The sequence below is a fragment of the Trachurus japonicus genome, chromosome 22 (assembly GCF_045865225.1).
Source record: "Trachurus japonicus isolate A0001 chromosome 22, Traja_1.0".
Taxonomy (NCBI): domain Eukaryota; kingdom Metazoa; phylum Chordata; class Actinopteri; order Carangiformes; family Carangidae; genus Trachurus; species Trachurus japonicus.
The window spans coordinates 11,163,629-11,182,445 of NC_140928.1; the positions used below are offsets into that span (position 1 = coordinate 11,163,629).

Consider the following 18,817-nt stretch of genomic DNA (forward strand, 5'->3'; position numbering starts at 1 on the left):
CTGGATATAAATCAGCTGCAGTCAATGTCTCTGCACAGCTCCCATTCAGATGGATAGTTATTATTTAAGTTTTTTTTAAAGTTTTTTATGCCAAATACAGTGATGCTTTTGAGAGTTTCCCAACAAATATTTCTCATCATTTTATGTATAATAAAGTTACATTTGCATTTGAATATTTGTGCATTATTTAACACTTGAAAAAATCCCTTTAAGGTACATTAACTGTCAATGCAATACTGCTCCCATTCACTCCACAGTGCACTCCCAGCCATGATGCACACAAAGTCATTCCTCTGTGTCACCATAAAACTGTACAACTTATTTATTTATTAATTTATTATCTATTCATACAATAACATAATTACCCACTGGGGATCAATAAATTATTATGATCCTGATTCTAATTTTGAATAAGTAAAAAAAAAAAAAAAAAATCCCCCTTAAATCCCCCTCCCCCGAAGCTGCACTACAACAATATGTCAAGTCAACCTCTGCATCACTTCCTCCTGAAACATAAAACAGCAGCAGAGACTCGAGTTGGTTCCTCACATTCAACATGTCACCGTCTCAGCTCATCATAGCCATCATTGCTGCCATCTGGATTAAAGGTATCAACATTCACGAAGCCACTTTTAACCTAAAAAATACTTTCACATAGAGAAAGTGTAGAATATTTACATCCTCCTACTTCATTTTTTATTTCAAATGAACTGTTTTTTTTTATGCACACAGAATAAGTGAGATGTTATACAGTACACTACCTAACGTTGTATTTTATACTTTCATTACTTTCTTTACAGGTGTTTATCTCAGTAAAGAAAAACAAGTGTTTCAGAGTCCAGCTCATGTGTTTGGGAGTTCGAACACTGAAGCCAAGCTGAATTTAACACATGAGATCTCCAGCTATGACACGATACTGTGGTATAAACGCTCAAGAGGAGACATGTCACTGAAGCTGATCGGCTACATGAGTTATACAACTCCAAAGATAGAAACAGACTTTGACGGACACTTCAGAGTGAGCGGAGACGGACAGAATACAGCTTTTCTCCACATCCTGAAGCCGAGACACCCAGAAGACAGCGGAGAATATTTTGGAGCAGCAAGTATGCACAGTAATAAAGACGGCGGCTCTCTCGCACAAAAACCTCCAGGATGATGCAGCAGATAACAACACACCGACAGGAAAACCACCAAAACCACGAGACAGACTTCAGTCTAACAGTTAGTTACACATCAATGACTATTTAAAATGAAAATTCAATAAAGAGATCTTTAAAAAAGAAATGATACCGTGAAGACAATACTTACGTATTAGATACTGACAATATGTGAATGTAGGTGTTCATGTGTTCATAATGAATATAAATGAATAGTTTGACAAAAGGGACACAGCTCTCTACAGATAGTCACATCATCTGTCCGATGAACCACAGTTAAAGTCCTGAACAGCAGAGATCTGTAAAAAAAAAAAAAACACACAGACAGTCACATGATGCTTTGAGCTCCTCCTTCCTCATGACACATTCACCTTCAAGGCTGAATTCACAGAAACACGTTGTCAGTCCTTTGCTTTTCTCCTCTCACTAGTCACAGTCCAGAGCTGAACAACTAAAAATGAGAAAAATCTTAGTCATTTCGTTTTTCTTCACAGGTAAGAGTCGTGAGATTGCCCAGTTTCTTTTGACACCAACAGGCCTTCTATTTCTATTAACCTTCAGGTTTCCTTTATGTCTTCTTTAGATATTGTGTTGTCATCGCTTGTGATCAAACAATCACCAGAAAATCACCTAGTAAAGTCTGGACAAGCTGAGACCCGTCTTGAGTGTTCCCACGGAGACAGCAACTATCCCTTCATGCTTTGGTACCAGCACAAGTCCTCAGCAGGAGGCCAAAGGACCATGGATCTCATCGGGTGGCTTCAGTATGATAAGGCTTTGTATGAGAAGAGCTTCGAAGGACATTTCAACATCACAGGTCATGCAACGAGCCAAGTCCAGCTCATCATCTCCAACATAAACCCAGACGACTCTGCTGAGTATTTCTGTGCAGCGAGGCAGCACAGTGTTTCAACTCCCCCTGGCTCCTTTACAAAAAGCTGGAGGCCTGTATAGGTTCAAACGTGCACCTGCATCAACAACCTGACAACGGCCTCTTGGAGAAAATCTTTGTACTGATGCATCTGTTTTCACACAGTTCAACAGTTCAGCTGCTGGAGTTTCCTCCAAAAAAAACATAACAAGGAAATATAATAACACGTTGTCTGTCTGGTGTCTCTTAATGTTGTTTATCTTGTATGTGCTATAAAAACTTGTGTTATGGCTAGACCACTCATAATAATAATAATCATAAAAACAGTAACTGGATATAGCACATCACAAAAATATCACATTTGTCCTTTAACCTCCAAAAGTAAACTACCCACTGTTTTAAAATTAAGATAAGTAATTTCTTACTTTAATTATGAGGCAAAAATAACAACAATTTTAACCTAACAGATAGGCTACGACCTCAGTTTCACAGATGTTCTAATTTAAACCAGCTTCATAAAAAGATTCTTCGTGTGCACAAATTAGTAAAAACACGATTCAACACCGATAAAAATTAAATAAAGTCTTTACCTTTTCTTCAGTTGTGTGTTCACTGGTCCATGAGCAAGAGAACAGCACCCGAAGCCGAGGATCCTCACAGTTCTCCGGGCCTGGATTCATCCGTCCAGACGGCCGGAGGCCTCAGGTGAAGCCACAGTCCGTCACCGCTGCTAATTAACCTCGCACTTCATTAACGAGAAATATTTACTGTGTCAGCTCAGCAAACTTTTCTGTTGCTAACTCAAGACGACGACCATGATAAACACTTTCTCCACAACTTCGGAAATTCGTCCCAAACCTCCCAGACTGCTGCCTCCTTCACTTCCTCCTCCTCGTCTTCCTCCCTGTCAATCACGCATGTGCACGTACGTCCCTCAATTTACCAACGAAAACACAGGTGTGCAGATTCACCACTTCAGAAACAGACTGTGAAATAGGCAGCGTGTCTTCAAAAATCAGAATAAAAGTAATACAATTAAAATTACATTAAACCATATAGGCTATGCATGTCCCATATTTTGAAATAATTAGATGGGTAGATGTGGGCCTACATATAGTTGTAGCCTATGTGTCTGCATCTTATATTTGGCGTTTACATTGACATTCCATCACAATATCACAATGAAATATACTATGAAATGTAATAATTCTCTTTTACAACCTATTTATTCCTCTATTGTGTTACTTATTTAGTAAAGGGTTGTGGTTTGGGGTTTTTTCACAGCCCTTTTTTTTTTATCTAGTGTTACATGTGTTTTATCAGAGCTACATACAAGTTGCCATCTGTCACATCTGCTCCCATGATGCTTTGTTAACTCCCTCTCTGTAGCTCTTCCTTCTCTTTAGTCTGTTTAACTCTGCAGAGACTCTGGCGTCATTTCGACACTTCCACATCTGAAGTGTTGGCTCGTCCTCTTTTCGTGTCATTTTATTTCCTCCACCTGAGTGAAAATGACCCAAGATATCACCACCTTGACTTTCTTCATACTCTGGGCTGCAGGTAAAGTTAATACACATTATTACAAACATTACATAGCTTCTTTTACGTTTTAAACAACTGTGATTTCACTGTGTTTAAAAACAAATCTAAAAGCTGTTCATATCTCTTCTATTTTCTGTCTTTCAGCTGTTTCTCAGTCTGTGTTGATCACTCAGTGGCCCCGCGTCATCTCCAGACATTCTGGTGGCTCTGCAGAAATTCATTACCAGAACGACACTGACTACCAGTATTTGTACTGGTACAGACAGCTGAGAGGAAGAGACATTCAGTTAATAGTTTATGTTGTAGTTGACACTTCAACCTTTCAAGAAGAATTCAAATCTGGTTTTGAGGTGCTGATAGTGACAAAGAAACACTGGTCTCTGAATATATCCAGCGTTCAGCAGAAAGATGAAGCTGTTTATCTGTGCGCTGCCAGTCAACACAGTGCTGCAGCAGATCACAGGTCTGTGACAAAAACTTACTTTATTGTTCTGACACCTGCTCACACTCACAATTATCAAATTAAGGAGGAAACTCAACCACAGTGTGGAGAAGATGCTATCAGTGACCTATAATGCACATGTCATTTCATTTATATTAAAGGTAGGATTAGAGATCTTATTCTGGAGCATTTTCTACTAATTAATTACTATAAATCCTCTTCACACCCCGATTGCAACTGAGTAAATAAATTACAGAAAAACCCTTCGAGGTCATGTGATCAATTGACTCAAAATCAGTTTGGGATCATAGTACTCCACTGGCTGCATGAGATACACCTCTTTTTTTTCTTCTTTTTTTTTTACATTTTACATCTGTCCATAGTTTTTATTAATTTTTATATGTAAATATTAGCATTTTAAGTCAATAGCTTCCAGGTAATGTGATCAATTGACTCAAAATCAGTTTGGGATCATAGTAGCCTACTCCACTAGCTGCATGAGATACACCTCTTGTTTTTACATTTTAAATCTGTCCATACTTTTTTAAATTAATTTTTACAGGAGGCTGCTGCTTGAGCAGTTGGATGCAAGGTCGTTGTTTATGTTGATCACAACATTTCTCAACCAAAACTTGTTTAAAATCTGAAATTGGTGTCTACTGAAAAATAGTGACATGAGGTTATGTTTTTTTTTTGTTTTGTTGTTTTTTTAAATGTTTAGTATGTCCTCATTGGATCTGAATGGAAGAAAGAAAGTGAATAAAAAATTAAAAATAAACTTGAGAATTTGTTTCAGCACTGGTTCTGGGTTCTGGGTGTGATCCCTGGGCCTGATGCTTTTCTTCGTCCTCCAACTGAGACATGAACATCTAAAGTGTCCATAAGTGTGAATGTGAGTGTGTGAGGTATACGTGTCAACATGCTGTACCTCGCCCCCCGGTGACCCTGAATAAGCAGTTGCAGTTGTGCAAATGATTGTCCTGAATCGATTCAGCCAACAGGTGGAGGCACAGCACATAACATGAAGCTCCCGTCATCAGAAGGTGCATGGTGATGAATCCACACCCTCCCTCTTCACCCTCCGTCTGATATTATTTCTAAAGTCAACTCTTATTTCCTCACCCCAGCACTTGACAATGTCTTCACTTGTGCAAACATTTGGTTTTCTCTTCATCTGGTTTTCATGTGAGATCTCACATTTCATCCTGACAAACACAAAACTCACCATTCACCATGTTTTTTTTTTTTCCTGTTAACTACAATGCACTGAATCTTTGTCTGCTTCTGCTTTTCTCCACAGGTCAAGTCCACGCTGTCACATTTCACCAGTCTCCTCCTCGGATGGTGATGGAGGGCACCGAGGTCAAGATAAACTGCAGCCATGACGACAGTAGTCTTGTAGTGATGCTCTGGTACCAACAAAAACAGGACAGCTCGTCTATGACCCTCATTGGATACGGATATGAAAGCTCCCCGAACTATGAGGGACAGTTTAAAGAACAATTCACTCTGAAGAGACAGGGCGCAATGAAAGGATCCCTGATTATACAGAGAGCAAACCAGTCGGCTGTTTATTTCTGCGCTGCTAGTGCACAGTGATGTGGTTCAATGCCACTCCCTCTCAAAAACCCCAAGCTCTTCTTCCTGCAGCAGAAGAGGCGGCTCATCACTTTACACTCACACTCCTGCAGGATGACTCCAACTGTGCTCGGATTTCTTCTCCTCCTGCTTCCATGTAATGACATTTCCCACAAAAAGTTAATCTAATTGGTGCTTTTGAATTGTTTTTGTACTGTAGCTTCTGTATCAGCTGCTTTATTGAAGTCTTTTTCACCCGCAGATCAAACCAAGAGCACCACCTTTGAGCCGTCTCATCCAAGAATAGTGAACGAATCAGCCCGTGTGGAGATCAAATGCATTCATGATAATAATGGACTTAATGTGATGCTGTGGTACCAGCAGACAGACAACGGCCTGATGAAGTTGATTGGGTACAACTATGTCGGCAGTACGTCCAACTACGAGGACAAGCTTGGACAACAGTTTGAGATCACAAGACAAGACACTCAGACAGGAGCTCTGATCGTTCGCAGTGTCAGTCGATCAGACTCAGCTGTGTATTTCTGTGCTGGCAGTACACAGTGATGTGGTTCAGTGTCACCCATCATCAAAAACCCGCTCTGTGTTGCTGTCAAGCAGGCTGCATGTGTTTGTAAATGGTTGTTAATGTGATGTTCATACATATAGTACATGTCACATTCAGGTCAGCTACTGAATAGCTCATTAACAAGTTTCTCTCTCTTTTAAAAGCTCACTTTTATAAAAAAGGGTTTTTTTTTCTCAAAAAGTAGAAGAAGGGGAATTTAAAAAAAAAAAGACAATTGTGCACCTTCTTTATACTGTATTTCATTTTCTTGGTGTTTTATACTGAAATTCTTTTGGTTGTAAAGACCATGGGCAGCAGGATTTTATTTACTTGGTTGTGTTGCTGTTTGTCACGGTTTTCTCTTGTTTTAATGTATCTCTTAAATTATTTTGATCTGTACAAGCACCTTGGAACTATGTTAATAAAGGTGCTATATAAATAAAGTATTGTTGTTATTCAAGCGGCACACACACACACACACACACACACACACATAAATGCATAAATAAATAAATGACATACATAGACAGAGGAAGCATGTGCTGTAGGCATAATCGCAAAGTTTCAAAAGAAATACTTTTATTAGAAATGTATTCATTATTGTTTGTGAAATGGCTTTAATTCAACATTAATCAGCTTCACCAACATTTTTTACAGCATAATAACATTTAAAGGAAAAAATAACTAGTTTCAATCTCTGAATAATATTGCTACTTTGATTAGGTAGTTCATTATCTAATCTAAACAATGCCTGAAAATGTGGAGATGAAGAATGTTGAGTTTCCCAAACCCAGCACAGAATCCAAAGGTCTGAAAGTTACAAGAACAGAAAACACATAGAACAAGTAGCAAATATTCACACCTTACTGATACTGAAAGTTGGTTGTTGAAGTTGTTGATTCCCTTATTGCTGATCAACATGTAGATGAATATGTTAGTAATGTCACAAAATTGAATATATTTTAGATTTCAAAATGATTAAATTGTACATCAAAAATGACATTATCATATAACCTGAAATGAAATAATAATTTAACGACTCATGTAAGTAAATTTCAAAAACATCCTTATCTGTCTGGGAAAAACTCACATTTCATGTCATTTAAAGTTTCAGAAATGAGAATGACAGTACAGTTATCTGATCATGTGACCTCATATTTTCCTTATACAGCAGAGCGATGTGAATCTGCATCACTGACCTGGAGGAGGGATCATCACTAACATGCTCCTCACAGCTCTTTATGTGTCGCTTCTTTTACACTCAGGTGAGTTTTAGGTTGCCAGGTTTTCATCATATCGACTCATCATGTCTTTGTGTGAATCTACAGTTTCTGTAGACGAACAACTGGAAATATTCTTCTTCCTCTTCATGTGCTGCAGGTCTCACTGTTGTCGTTCTTCAGTCTGGAGATCAGGTGTTGAGCAGAGGAGTCACAGTGACACTGACATGTAGCATGGGTGGAGGGCTCAGCATGACCAGCCAGACCATGTACTGGTACCGACAGAAACACCACGGAGCTCCAATAGAGTTCCTCCGCAAAGAGCACGACACCACTGCGGGACACTTCCAGGCGTCCATCGATGCGTCCAAAAACAACTTCACTCTTCAAATCACTGATCTGCAGCTGAGCGACAGCAGCACCTACTACTGCGCTGCCAGTCACAGTGATGCACACACAGCAGACAGTCATACAAATACCAGCATCACATATGATGAAGCAAACAGGAAGGAGCTGTGGCTTGTCTGGTGTGGATTGATAGAGATTGTACAGGTGTAATTAAATGGCCATTTAGTGCAAATACAAAATACACTTCACTACACATTGTGCCACAGTCCACAGACCAAACAAGATACTGACATCTAATTTTTCCTCCTGCTGCACTTTGATGTGAACATGATCTGAATACTTCAGACCATTATTTATGTCAGATTACGTTCCCTTACAGTACAGATTATATGTTTGATGTGTGACTAATGTCGGACTCACCAAGAAAGAAAGAGTTACAAGATTGAGGGGAGTTTAGACAACTTCAGAATTTGCCTTTGAGCAGAGAAATGTTGTTAATAAATAAAATAAATCTTAGTAAGTTAATTACGAAATAATTAAATTGGTAAATAATATGATAAATACAATCAAATCTGTGAAGGCAAGGCAAGGGAAGGCAAAGTAATTGTATCTGTTTTTACAAACAGTTTGTCTCAAAGGGCTTTACATGGCATAACAACATCCTCTGTCCTTAGACCCTCACATCGACTGAGGAAAAACTCCATAGAAAACCCTTTTACCAAGGGAAAATCGGAGAAACCTCAGGGTGAGCAACAGAGGAGGGATCCCTCACCCAGGACGGACAGACGTGCAATAGATGTTGTTACAGACAAGAAAACAGTTTATAACAGAGAATGTGGGAAACATGGAAAAGCTTTTGTTTACTTTGTTTCCCTTTTATGGGAAACGGTAGCATGACAATCAATAAAGACAAAGTTAATGCAGGGAACCAAAAGTGGATTTACTGTATTCAAATCAGATTTAACCCAGCAAACAGACAGAGTTTTTTTATGTGGAGGGATTAAGACTGTGGGGATTGTGCCAACTAAAAGAAATGTATAACAAAACAAGGCCCGACTTAACTCTAGTAAAACAAAAAAGGCCTGACTATTTTCCTCTAAACAAAACAAACAAAAAAACTGGAGGCACCAACCCATAGTGGTGATAACAAAAAGCGACTACTGCAGCCTTACCTCAGCTCACCACAGGACAGATACCTCTCACTCTGACCTCTTGACCCATGCTGTTATGTAACAGGAACATGAGACTGTCTGATATTCTGTATGGAGGAACTGATGTTGAATCAAAAACTTGTAAGAACTTTTCCAAGTAAAACTGACAAAAATAATCAACAGTTCTAGTTGAGCATTGTGATAAAACTTGATGTGCTGCTTTTGTGCCCTTGTACAATTTTTCATTATATTCTGACGGTTTATAGAACAAACAATTATCAAACTAGTTTAGAAAATAATACAACATATCACCCAACTCAAGTGAGAACAAGAAACAGAAACGTCCTGACTCCCCAGTTCAGTGACGTTTCCTCATCACCACAGAACTGATCAGTTCAGATAAGTGTGCAGGTGGTGACGTGGTGAGTTTAATACTTTTCTGAACGACATCATTGTCCCTGAAGTTTCTCATATGAACCTATTTTAGTTGTGTGCAGCCTGACGTGTGAGAGGATAGTGCACACTGACCTCTACAGGGTTCATGTGAGATTACACACAGATGTGGTGGTTAAGTTCAACACTGTAAAAGGGGAGCCTGGTTAAGTCATTTAGCTACATAGTTATGAAAGTTTGAATATGGTTACATGCAACATAATGTACAGTAAATAGATTATACTGCAGTTGAAAGTTGAAAAAGGAACATAAACTACTATTGCTATTGTTATTTCTGTCATAACTATTATTACCATTCCTGACATACAGTATATGACAAAGATAATATCAGGGCAGAGTTTGAAGAAAAACTGACTCTCATTCAAAAACGTCATGACCAGACTGTGCATATCTTCTGATAATATGCTAATGGAAAAAATATAGGTATCAAAGTCTGGTCAATGCCATCAGTAAAAGATTATATACAGTAGTGAAGACTGGTTATAACCTTTTCTCCTCATCATTACTGTATCATTTTTTTTAAACTGCATATTACTTATAAACACAAGACAGTATCCTGCACTGACAGTATTTTGTGGCCACCTGGGGGCAACAGAACAAGATGTGAACACAACACCGATGACTGTTCACCTTATTATTGTTGTTTTAACTATCTATGAACCACAAAGAGAAACAATGTTCATGTAGAACTGTTCCTCTGACAAGCTGGAGCATCAGAGTCCAGTATTCAGTCTATATTCAGTCTCTATATCAATTCCTGAGAAAATGTGTAATACTATACTGTGACTTGACAAAAATTGATGTTGATGTGTGTTTTTCTGGGTTGATCTTTACCAAAAGAGGTGTTCATAACAGCACACAATGACAATAATAAAGAAAACGGATTAAGAATAGATTAGATAGAAGTTAAAAGAAGTGAAAGAAGTTAAAGTGGAAACACTGACAAAAAATGCTTAACAGAGCAGAGGGGGGCAGCAGAGAGGGATAATATCTATCAAAATGACTGAAAACTTTCATATGACACATATTTCTATGAAGCGTTGTTAAAATTATATTTCTAATGAGTGCAGTTTTCAGCTTGAATCGCTTTTTGCCATGATTAAATGGAGACTTCCCACTGAAAACTCAAGATTAAATGAACAATTTAAGCATGAGTCTCACTCTTCTGGGTGGATAAAGAGGTGTGACCATGTGAAGATGTCACTTCCTGTCCTACAAACAAACAAATACAAAAAGGATGCTCCTCTTTTCCTTCCCCTCTGTTGTTGCTTCTTTTCTTAGTCGACACTGAAATAGCAACAGTGGAGCTGTCAGCCAGTCAGCCCCCGACCTGTGCAGCTGCTCTCACACAGCGAAAAGAGATGGAGACCGAGATAAAGAGAAGCGGGGTGGGGGAGGGGGGAGAGAGGAGAGAGCGGGGAAGACTTTAGGTTTTTGTATGATGCTTTTTCACCGTGGGGACAGGGGGCCACGGTGATACATTCCTATAGAGCCGTCGTACAAAAACCTCCTCCCATTCACTCTCATTGTGTAGACGGCTACATGCGGCTTAAAACACATGTTAGAGCAGAAAACGTTGATATTCTGAGGATGTGTGAGGACGGCAGGTCACTCTGACACTGAGATATCAGTTTATACAAAGAAATATGCAGAAAAAAAGTTTTAAAAAATATATATTCAAAGAGTCTGGATTCTTCTTTTACTCTTCTTGGCAACAACAGAAACATCTGGACGTTACAAAGCTCATCTGACACACTCAAACCCTCGTCATCCTCTGGATTATTAGACTGTGTGTCAATGTGTTGTTAATGGAGAGTTTTGGGACATTTTGGTCAAAGACACACTCAATGTGACTCTGGAACTGAGGCTTACTTTGGAAAAGGAACTAAACTCACAGTTTTAGGTAAGTGGCAGCTCTCACAGCTTCAATTCACTGCAAACAACTTAATAAGACAAAAGATGTTGGTGTGAATGTGAAGATAAAACTGTTGTTGTGAAAAAAGCTGAAATATTGAGCTGAACAGAGATCACTGTGACCTACACTGATCCTGCTTACTTTGGCCAAGGAACCAAACTCACTGTTTTAGGTAAATCTGTCTGTTTATTATTGTATTTTTATAAAGTTCACAAAGCTCTAGAGTCTCAGTATGAACTGAAATATTGGTAAAAACATCCCAAAGATAAATCTGGTGAGGAAAAACTAGAGGAGTTTCATGCTTAGTATTTTTACACTGTGACCAACACTCAGCCTGCTTACTTTGGACAAGGAACAAAACTGACAGTTTTAGGTAAATATGTCTGTTTATTATTGTATTTTTGTGAAGTTCACACAGCCCTTGAGTCTTGGTGTAAACTGAAGTATTGGTAAAAAATTCACAAAGGTAAAGCTGGCGAAATAAAACAGAGGAGTTTCATGCTTAGTATTTTAACACTGTGAACTACAATCAGCCTGCTTACTTCGGACAAGGAACAAAACTGACAGTTTTAGGTAAATATGTCTGTTTATTATTGTATTTTTGTGAAGCTCACACAGCTTTAAGGTCTTAGTATAAATTGATGTATTGGTAAAAACTTCACAAAGATAAAGCTGGCAATGTAAAACAGAGGAGTTTCATGCTCAGTATTTTAACACTGTGACCTACAATGAGCCTGCTTACTTCGGACAAGGAACCAAACTGACAGTTTTAGGTAAATATGTCTGTTTATTATTGTATTTTTGTGAAGTTCACACAGCTCTAGAGTCTCAGTGTAAACTGAAGTATTGATAAAAAATATCATAGAGATAAATATAGTGGAAAAAATAGAGGAGTTTCATGCTCAGTATTTTTACACTGTGACAATGCAAACGAAGCGTACTTTGGAAAAGGAACCAAACTGACAGTTTTAGGTAAATATGTCTATTTATTAATGTCTTTTAGTAAATTCCTCATAAACGTGTACCCATATAGAGTCTTTAAGTGTTGGGGAAAAGTTTATAAAGATATTTGTAGTAGAAAAAGACACAGGAGTTTCATGCTCAGTAATTTTGCACTGTGACAATCTCAACCCAGCGTACTTTGGAAAAGGAACAAAATTGACAGTTTTGGGTAAGTCAGGAGTTATTTAAGTCAAACACATGCTGTAAAGTTTGTAATCGAAAAGGTGCATTAAGAATCCTAAACCATACTATACTGTAGGTCTTTATAGTTTAAGTTCAGTGCAGTGCTTTTTGATGTTAAGCCTAAACACTGTGTCAATAACGAAGCTTATTTCGGCCAGGGAACAAAACTGACTGTTCTTGGTGAGTAAAACTTTCCTCAGACTTTGTTCTCATTAATACAGCTTTAAAACTTGTAACTTGAGTTAAAGCAGGTCGGTTGTTTGAGAGAAAATATGTTTTGGATGCATTAAACTTATAGAAACCAGCCTGCAGCTCAACCAGTGCTGTAGTGGAGAATGAGACAAGAGACATTAAAGACATCAAACTAAATTTAACAGCAATAGAAAAGTAAAGAAACTTAATAAAAGCAGCATCTGAGGCTGTTTTGAGCACTGATCAAATGCACTGTGCTCTGGTGGTTATGAAGCTCACTTCGGTGGAGGAACAAAATTAACTGTATTAGGTAAGAAACAGGTATCATCCAAACAGTCTATTATCTGGTTTATAGTGAAAATAATAAGTAAGAGTAACTGTAAACAAAGAGAGAAAAAGTGGTTAAAAAGGAGCAAAGCTGCGTATGGTTTAAGTTCAGCTCTGAGCTTTTTGATCTTAAGCCTAAACACTGTGTCAGTACGAAGCTCATTTCGGCCAAGGAACAAAACTGACTGTTCTCGGTGAGTAAGACGTCAAAATGTGATCTTATGAATCTGAAGCAAAAACAAACTAAAGCATATTGTCTGAGAGGAATGTTTTCAGTTAAACTTTAAAACCAAGCTTAAAAGTCAAACTGTAATGATGGTTGTGGGATTGAGAGGAAAATTAGATTTAAGACAATTTAAATTATAATAATAACGAGCTGAAGTAAAAGCAGCATCTTTGTTGTTTTGAGCACACATTCACTGTGAACAAAGTTGACTGTGTTACGTAAGAAATCTCAGAAGTGGTTCTGAATGAGCTTAAGTCTCATTAAAGTGTTTTGTCTTTAAGTTTTAACACTGGTGTTACATATTCTAACCAAAGCACAGACCTGACTGCACTAAATTGAAGAGTTGTTAGTTTTTAAAAGAGTAACACTGTTGATAAGATCTTAAAACTAAAGAGCTTAAGTAAAAGCAGCATCATGGTGTTTTGAGCACAGACCACATTCACTGTGACTGGTGGTTTTAATGAAGCCTACTTCGGTGGAGGAACAAAATTAACGGTTTTAGGTAAGAAATGTGGATAATGAGAAAACAGTCTTGTAACTGCAACGTGTGCTTATAATAGTAGTCTCTTTAGTCTTGTTGAAGTTTGCCTCATAATGTTTTGTCCTTGAGCTTAAACCCTGTTGTTACCAAGATTATTTCAGCCAAGATACAAAACTGATGCTCTATAGTTCAGTTGAATTAGATAACAGGTTTGTAAAAAAAAAAAAAAAAAAAACTGGATGAAGTTCTTCTGAGTTTAAAAAAAGTAAGGAGCTGAAGTAAAAGCAGCATCCTGGGTTGTTTTGAGCACTGTTCATGTTCACTGTGACTCTACTGGTTCTGAGGCTTTCTTCGGTGGAGGAACTAAATTAACAGTTTTAGGTAAGAAATCAATGACTGAACAGTATTGTAATTGTAATTTTTGGTTTTAATAGTATTGTACGGAGCTTAAGTGTTGTTAAAGTTTAGCTCTGATTGTTTTGCCCTTGAGCTTAAAACCTTTTATTATTTTAGCCAAAGCACAAAGATGAGTTTATAATGAGGTATATGTAACAGTAACCGTAACAGTAAAACGTCATTAGTTGGTTCTAAAATAACAGTAATACAAATAATTGCACTAAAATGTAAAGAGCTGAAGTAAAAGCAGCATCTTTGGTTGTTTTGAGCACTGTTAAGATGCACTGTGACTCTGGTGGTGCTGGTGAAGCTTACTTCGGTGGAGGAACAAAATTAACTGTTTTAGGTAAGATGATGACAGAACAGCACTGTGACTGTAATGTTTGTATGTAGTTATAGAGTATAGAGTCTTTAAAGTTTGGCTCACAGAGTTTTGTCTTTCATTAGTTTAATTTGAGCCAAAGCACAAACCTGATCGCTCTATGTGACCTAAATTAAAATATGATGAGGTTTGTATCGTACACAACAACAAGTGGTATAGTATGGAGTTGTTAAAGAAACTGCAAAAACTAGAAAGTAAAAACAGGAGCTCAGGCTGTTTTGAGCACTGATCAAATACACTGTGCTCTGGTTATGGTGAAGCTTACTTCGGTGGAGGAACAAAATTAACGGTTCTAGGTAAGAAATCATAACAACGACAGAACAGCGTTGTAATTGTAATGTTTGATAGTATATTGTGTAGTATACAGAGTTTAAATCTTGTTAATGTTGTCCTTAATTGAGTTAAATTAAGTTAAATAAGATACTGAACAAGGTTATTATTATGCCAAACTTTAAGATTAAGTTATAAAAAACAAACAAAATAAGTCAGTTACCCTGATTAGAAATCTAAAAGAGTAACGAGCTGAAGTAAAAGCAGTGTCCTGAGCTGTTTTGAGCACTGATCGTGTTCACTGTGACACTGGTGGTTTGGAGGCTTACTTTGGTGGAGGAACAAAATTAACTGTTATAGGTAAGAAAACTTTTTAAAATTCATTAAATGTAGTCAAAGTCCAGTTTCATGAATATGCTTTTGATAGTGTAAAGATACTTTAAGGGCTCAGGCAGCTCCTCATTACTGTTGTTTTAATCCATAACTAAAATAAATCATCATGAAATAACCAAAAAACTCATGACTAGATGTTTAAATGGTGAAAATAAGTGGAGGATGGTTTGTCTCCAGACATTGAAGTGCACAGGTGTAGTATGTGTCAAAGTTGGTATAATTTCAGATAAGTGGCTCAGATAAAGAGGCAGTAGGAAGAGTTTTTGTTACAGTTCAAAGTCTCTGTGCTCGTACACACAGCCTTACTTTGGAGCTGGAACCAAACTCACTGTTTTAGGTAAGAAATATTGCAAAAATGAATAACCTCTGAACCATCCACATCTGGTTTATTGTAGGTGAGAATTGAATGAATAGCCAGTATTAAAATATTCTAATTATTCTATTCTGTTTAATTCAATTCTATAGAACAAAATAGGTATTTTCTATTTCTTAGAAAATGGAAAAGAGAGTTACAATAAGTCAACAAAAACAAGTGAAAGTAGTGTGGTAATAAAAAATCTGGCTCTCTGCCCAGAGTTTGACTCTGACAGCGAGTTCTTATCAACTCTTAAACACTGTGAACTTCCAGTCGGAGGCTTACTTTGGAGCTGGAACTAAACTCACCGTCTTAGGTAAGGCAATGAAAATCATTAAAAAGTAACTAACATACGTGTTAATGTAACATTTCATCATGCACTAATAACTAGTTTGGTTTTCCAGGTCAGAGCTGAGGGTTTTGTTATTGACTGACTATAAATTAATGCTGTTAGCATTTGCTCTGATCTGATTCAGTACAATAATATCTTATTAATCTATCTTACTAAAAAAAAAAGTTTCTAAGTTGATTAGTTGTAGACAGAGCAGAAACAAGTGCTGGATGTAGAGCAGATTTTTCTGCAGCCTTGTATCAGTGTGAACAACTACGAGCCAGCTTACTTTGGCAAAGGCACCAAACTGACAGTGTTGGGTAAGAAAACGCTACAAATGATATTGATAAATGTGTGTTTTCACAGCTTCACTCCATGTAAATGTGCAAAAATATTGTTGAGTTAAGTTTTAGATTGTCAAGAACTGAAAACTGCAAAAGAAAATCTATAAACTAAATCTAAGGCCTGAAAGAGCTTCAGAAAATACTTACTGTTATAGTTAATACATTTTTTAACCTTAAATGTTGGTATTCATTCTCCAGTTGTGTTGGAACAGTAGAGAAAGGTAGGAATAGATTACAGGGAGTTCATATATAACACAGTATTAATGCTGTATATGGACTGGTGTATGAGAAACAGTAGTAATGCAGTAGAAGTGTGTTGTAAAGAAAACTGTCAGTTTTTTACATGTGAGTCAGTAGTGTGCTCGAGTACTTACCCTGCTCACTTTGGAGAAGGAACTAAACTAACTGTTCTTGGTAAGAATTTTCAAAAATGCTAATATTTATATGAAGTAAATAAATGTGTGAGCGATGTAAACTGTAATCATGTTGTTTTTGACGTTAACGCTCAGTGTATGACTTGAGAATAGGTAAAGGAAAGACAAATTGTGAGTTCATATATGACATAGTGATAAGTGTTGTTTATGGACTGGTATCTGAGAAACAGTAATTAATGTAGAGAAAAGAGTTAGAGGTTAGGGTTGTTCAGCTGCTCTACTGTAAAAGAAAACATTCAGTTTTTTACATGTGAGTCAGTGGCGTGCTCTGGCAGCTTCCCTGCTTACTTTGGAGAAGGAACTAAACTAACCGTTCTTGGTAAGACTTGAAAAACACAAACATCTACAGTACAGTACTGTATATGAAGACACTAAATCTTAATGACTCTGTGAGAGTTTAAGCAAAGTAAACTGTAATTATCATGTTGTATTTGACGTTAACGCTCAGTGTATTACTTCAGAATACGTATAGGAAAGAAAAATTACAATGAGTTGAAATAGTGATTGTGCTGTGTATGGACTGGTATAAGAGAAACAGTAGTTAATGTAGTAAAAAGAGTTAGAGGTGGTTAGGGTCGTTCAGTTGCTGTACTGTAAAAGAACACAGTCAGTTTTTTACATGTGAGTCAGCTGCGTGCTCCAACAACTACCCTGCTTACTTTGGAGAAGGAACTAAACTGACCGTTCTTGGTAAGACTTGAAAAACACAAACATTAATCTGGAGGAATTAAATCTTAATGACTCTGTGAGAGCGTGAGCAATGTAAACTGTAACCATCATGTTGTATTTGACAATATAACGTCCAGTGTATCACTTCAGAAAATGTAGAGGAAAGAAAAAGTTCATATATGACATAGTGATGATAGTGCTATTTCTGAACTGGCTTACTGTAGGAGAAAAAGTGTAGTAAAAAGAGCTAGAGGTGTTCAGGGTTCGTTCTGCTGCTGTACCGTAAAACAGTCAGTTTTTATCATGCAAGTCAGCGCCGTGCTCCAACTATCCTGCTGACTTTGGAGAAGGAACTAGACTAACCGTTCTTGGTAAATAAAAATGAATAAATACAAACATTTGGAAAAAATTAATTCTATATGACTTTGTGTGTGAGTGTGTAATCATCATGTTGTATGTGATGTTAATGTTGTAATTTGTTGTTGTTTTGAATATTCTGGTGTTAAGATGCCGCATGCACTGTTATTGATCTCCTGGCAGCTTTAATTTACTGATTTATTCCTTTTCTTCTCGTAGATCCAAAGATTCCCATCACACCACCAACTGTGTCTTTGTTTCCACCTTCGTCTCATGAGTGTAAAAACCCAGACAGTAATCTGAGGAAGAAGACCATCCTCTGTGTGGGCAGTGGATTTTACCCCGACCATGTCACTGTGTCCTGGAAAGTCAACGGGGAAAATGTCAGTGAAGGTGTGGCAACGAATGACCCGGTCCAGCATGAACAAAATAAAACCTACACCATCACCAGCCGGCTGACGGTCCCTGCTGATACCTGGAACGACCCTACAGGCCCTGCAGAGTTTACCTGCCTTATCATATTCTACAATGGCACCGTGGACGAAGAATATTCCGGGTCAATTAGTGGTTCTTCTAAAGGTACGTTCATGTAAAACTCTTCAACATGGTTAGTAACCCTGAATCTATATGCACATTAACAATAATTTCTTCTTGTCTCATCAATGTCTTGTTTTTCTATCAGGAGTTAGTCATGCTAATACAAGAGGTAAATATACCATCTGTTGTTCTGCACAATATCCTTGCATCACAAGCTAGACATATCTATTGTTTATTTAACTGAAAAGAAATACACCAGTGGTAGAATTCATGAGCACATATGAGTATGTACTGTAGTGCATTAAACCATGTCACTCATCTGGATGTTTGACCTTTGTGCAGAGGGTTATCTGAAGGCCGTCCAGCGTGTCAAACTCTCCTACATTGTTTTTATCGTCAAGAGCTGCATCTACGGAGCCTTTGTAACGTTTGTGATGTGGAAACTTAAGGTTTGTTGAACATTTCTCAATTTGAAACTGTATATAAGCTCTGTATATAGTTTAGTATGTGTATGAGCCGCTAACAAAAGCAGCTCCGGATATATATATATTTTTTTCTCTGTTTCAGGAAAAAACCAGAAAGCTGCGCTACTGAGAGCTGAGCGGAGAGGAACAGACGGAGTGAGATGGATCATATTTCTGTAAATAAAACTGAAAATATATTTCTGCAAAAGTGAATATGTATAATCAA

At 37.5% G+C, this 18,817-nt stretch overlaps 2 protein-coding genes and 1 gene segment (V, D, J or C); all 3 read left to right on the forward strand.

Moving 5' to 3' along the window:
• Window positions 1-542: 542 nt before the first annotated feature.
• Window positions 543-4,148, forward strand: LOC146963561 (uncharacterized). The gene is made up of 5 exons (XM_085768009.1): window positions 543-608; window positions 801-1,142; window positions 1,744-1,977; window positions 3,538-3,591; window positions 3,718-4,148. The coding sequence occupies exons 1-5, from the start codon at window positions 557-559 to the stop codon at window positions 4,146-4,148; spliced, it is 1,113 nt and encodes a 370-aa protein (XP_085624135.1). The 5' UTR covers window positions 543-556.
• Window positions 4,149-5,623: 1,475 nt separating this feature from the next.
• LOC146963562 (T cell receptor alpha variable 1-1-like) lies at window positions 5,624-6,160 on the forward strand. The segment is given in 2 exon segments: window positions 5,624-5,750; window positions 5,856-6,160. Coding segments are annotated over 2 exon segments (432 nt in total).
• A 1,214-nt stretch (window positions 6,161-7,374) lies between these two features.
• LOC146963563 (immunoglobulin lambda-1 light chain) lies at window positions 7,375-18,570 on the forward strand. Its single transcript, XM_085768010.1, has 6 exons — window positions 7,375-7,426; window positions 7,542-7,823; window positions 13,633-13,680; window positions 15,691-15,771; window positions 17,810-18,296; window positions 18,470-18,570. Exons 1-5 carry the CDS (start codon window positions 7,384-7,386, stop codon window positions 18,181-18,183), a joined length of 828 nt encoding a protein of 275 aa, XP_085624136.1. The 5' UTR covers window positions 7,375-7,383; the 3' UTR covers window positions 18,184-18,296; window positions 18,470-18,570.
• Window positions 18,571-18,817: the final 247 nt, after the last annotated feature.

Bases quoted from the DNA above. Each gene is read 5' to 3' on its own strand.
- LOC146963561 (XM_085768009.1), top strand. From the start codon at position 557: ATGTCACCGTCTCAGCTCATCATAGCCATCATTGCTGCCATCTGGATT. The intron at 1,143-1,743 runs AAAAACCTCCAG...TGTCTTCTTTAG, and splicing joins AGACGGCGGCTCTCTCGCAC to ATATTGTGTTGTCATCGCTT. The intron at 3,592-3,717 runs GTAAAGTTAATA...TCTGTCTTTCAG, and splicing joins CTTCATACTCTGGGCTGCAG to CTGTTTCTCAGTCTGTGTTG.
- LOC146963563 (XM_085768010.1), top strand. From the start codon at position 7,384: ATGCTCCTCACAGCTCTTTATGTGTCGCTTCTTTTACACTCAG. The intron at 7,427-7,541 runs GTGAGTTTTAGG...CATGTGCTGCAG, and splicing joins GTCGCTTCTTTTACACTCAG to GTCTCACTGTTGTCGTTCTT. The intron at 13,681-15,690 runs GTAAGAAATGTG...TGACTCTGACAG, and splicing joins AACAAAATTAACGGTTTTAG to CGAGTTCTTATCAACTCTTA.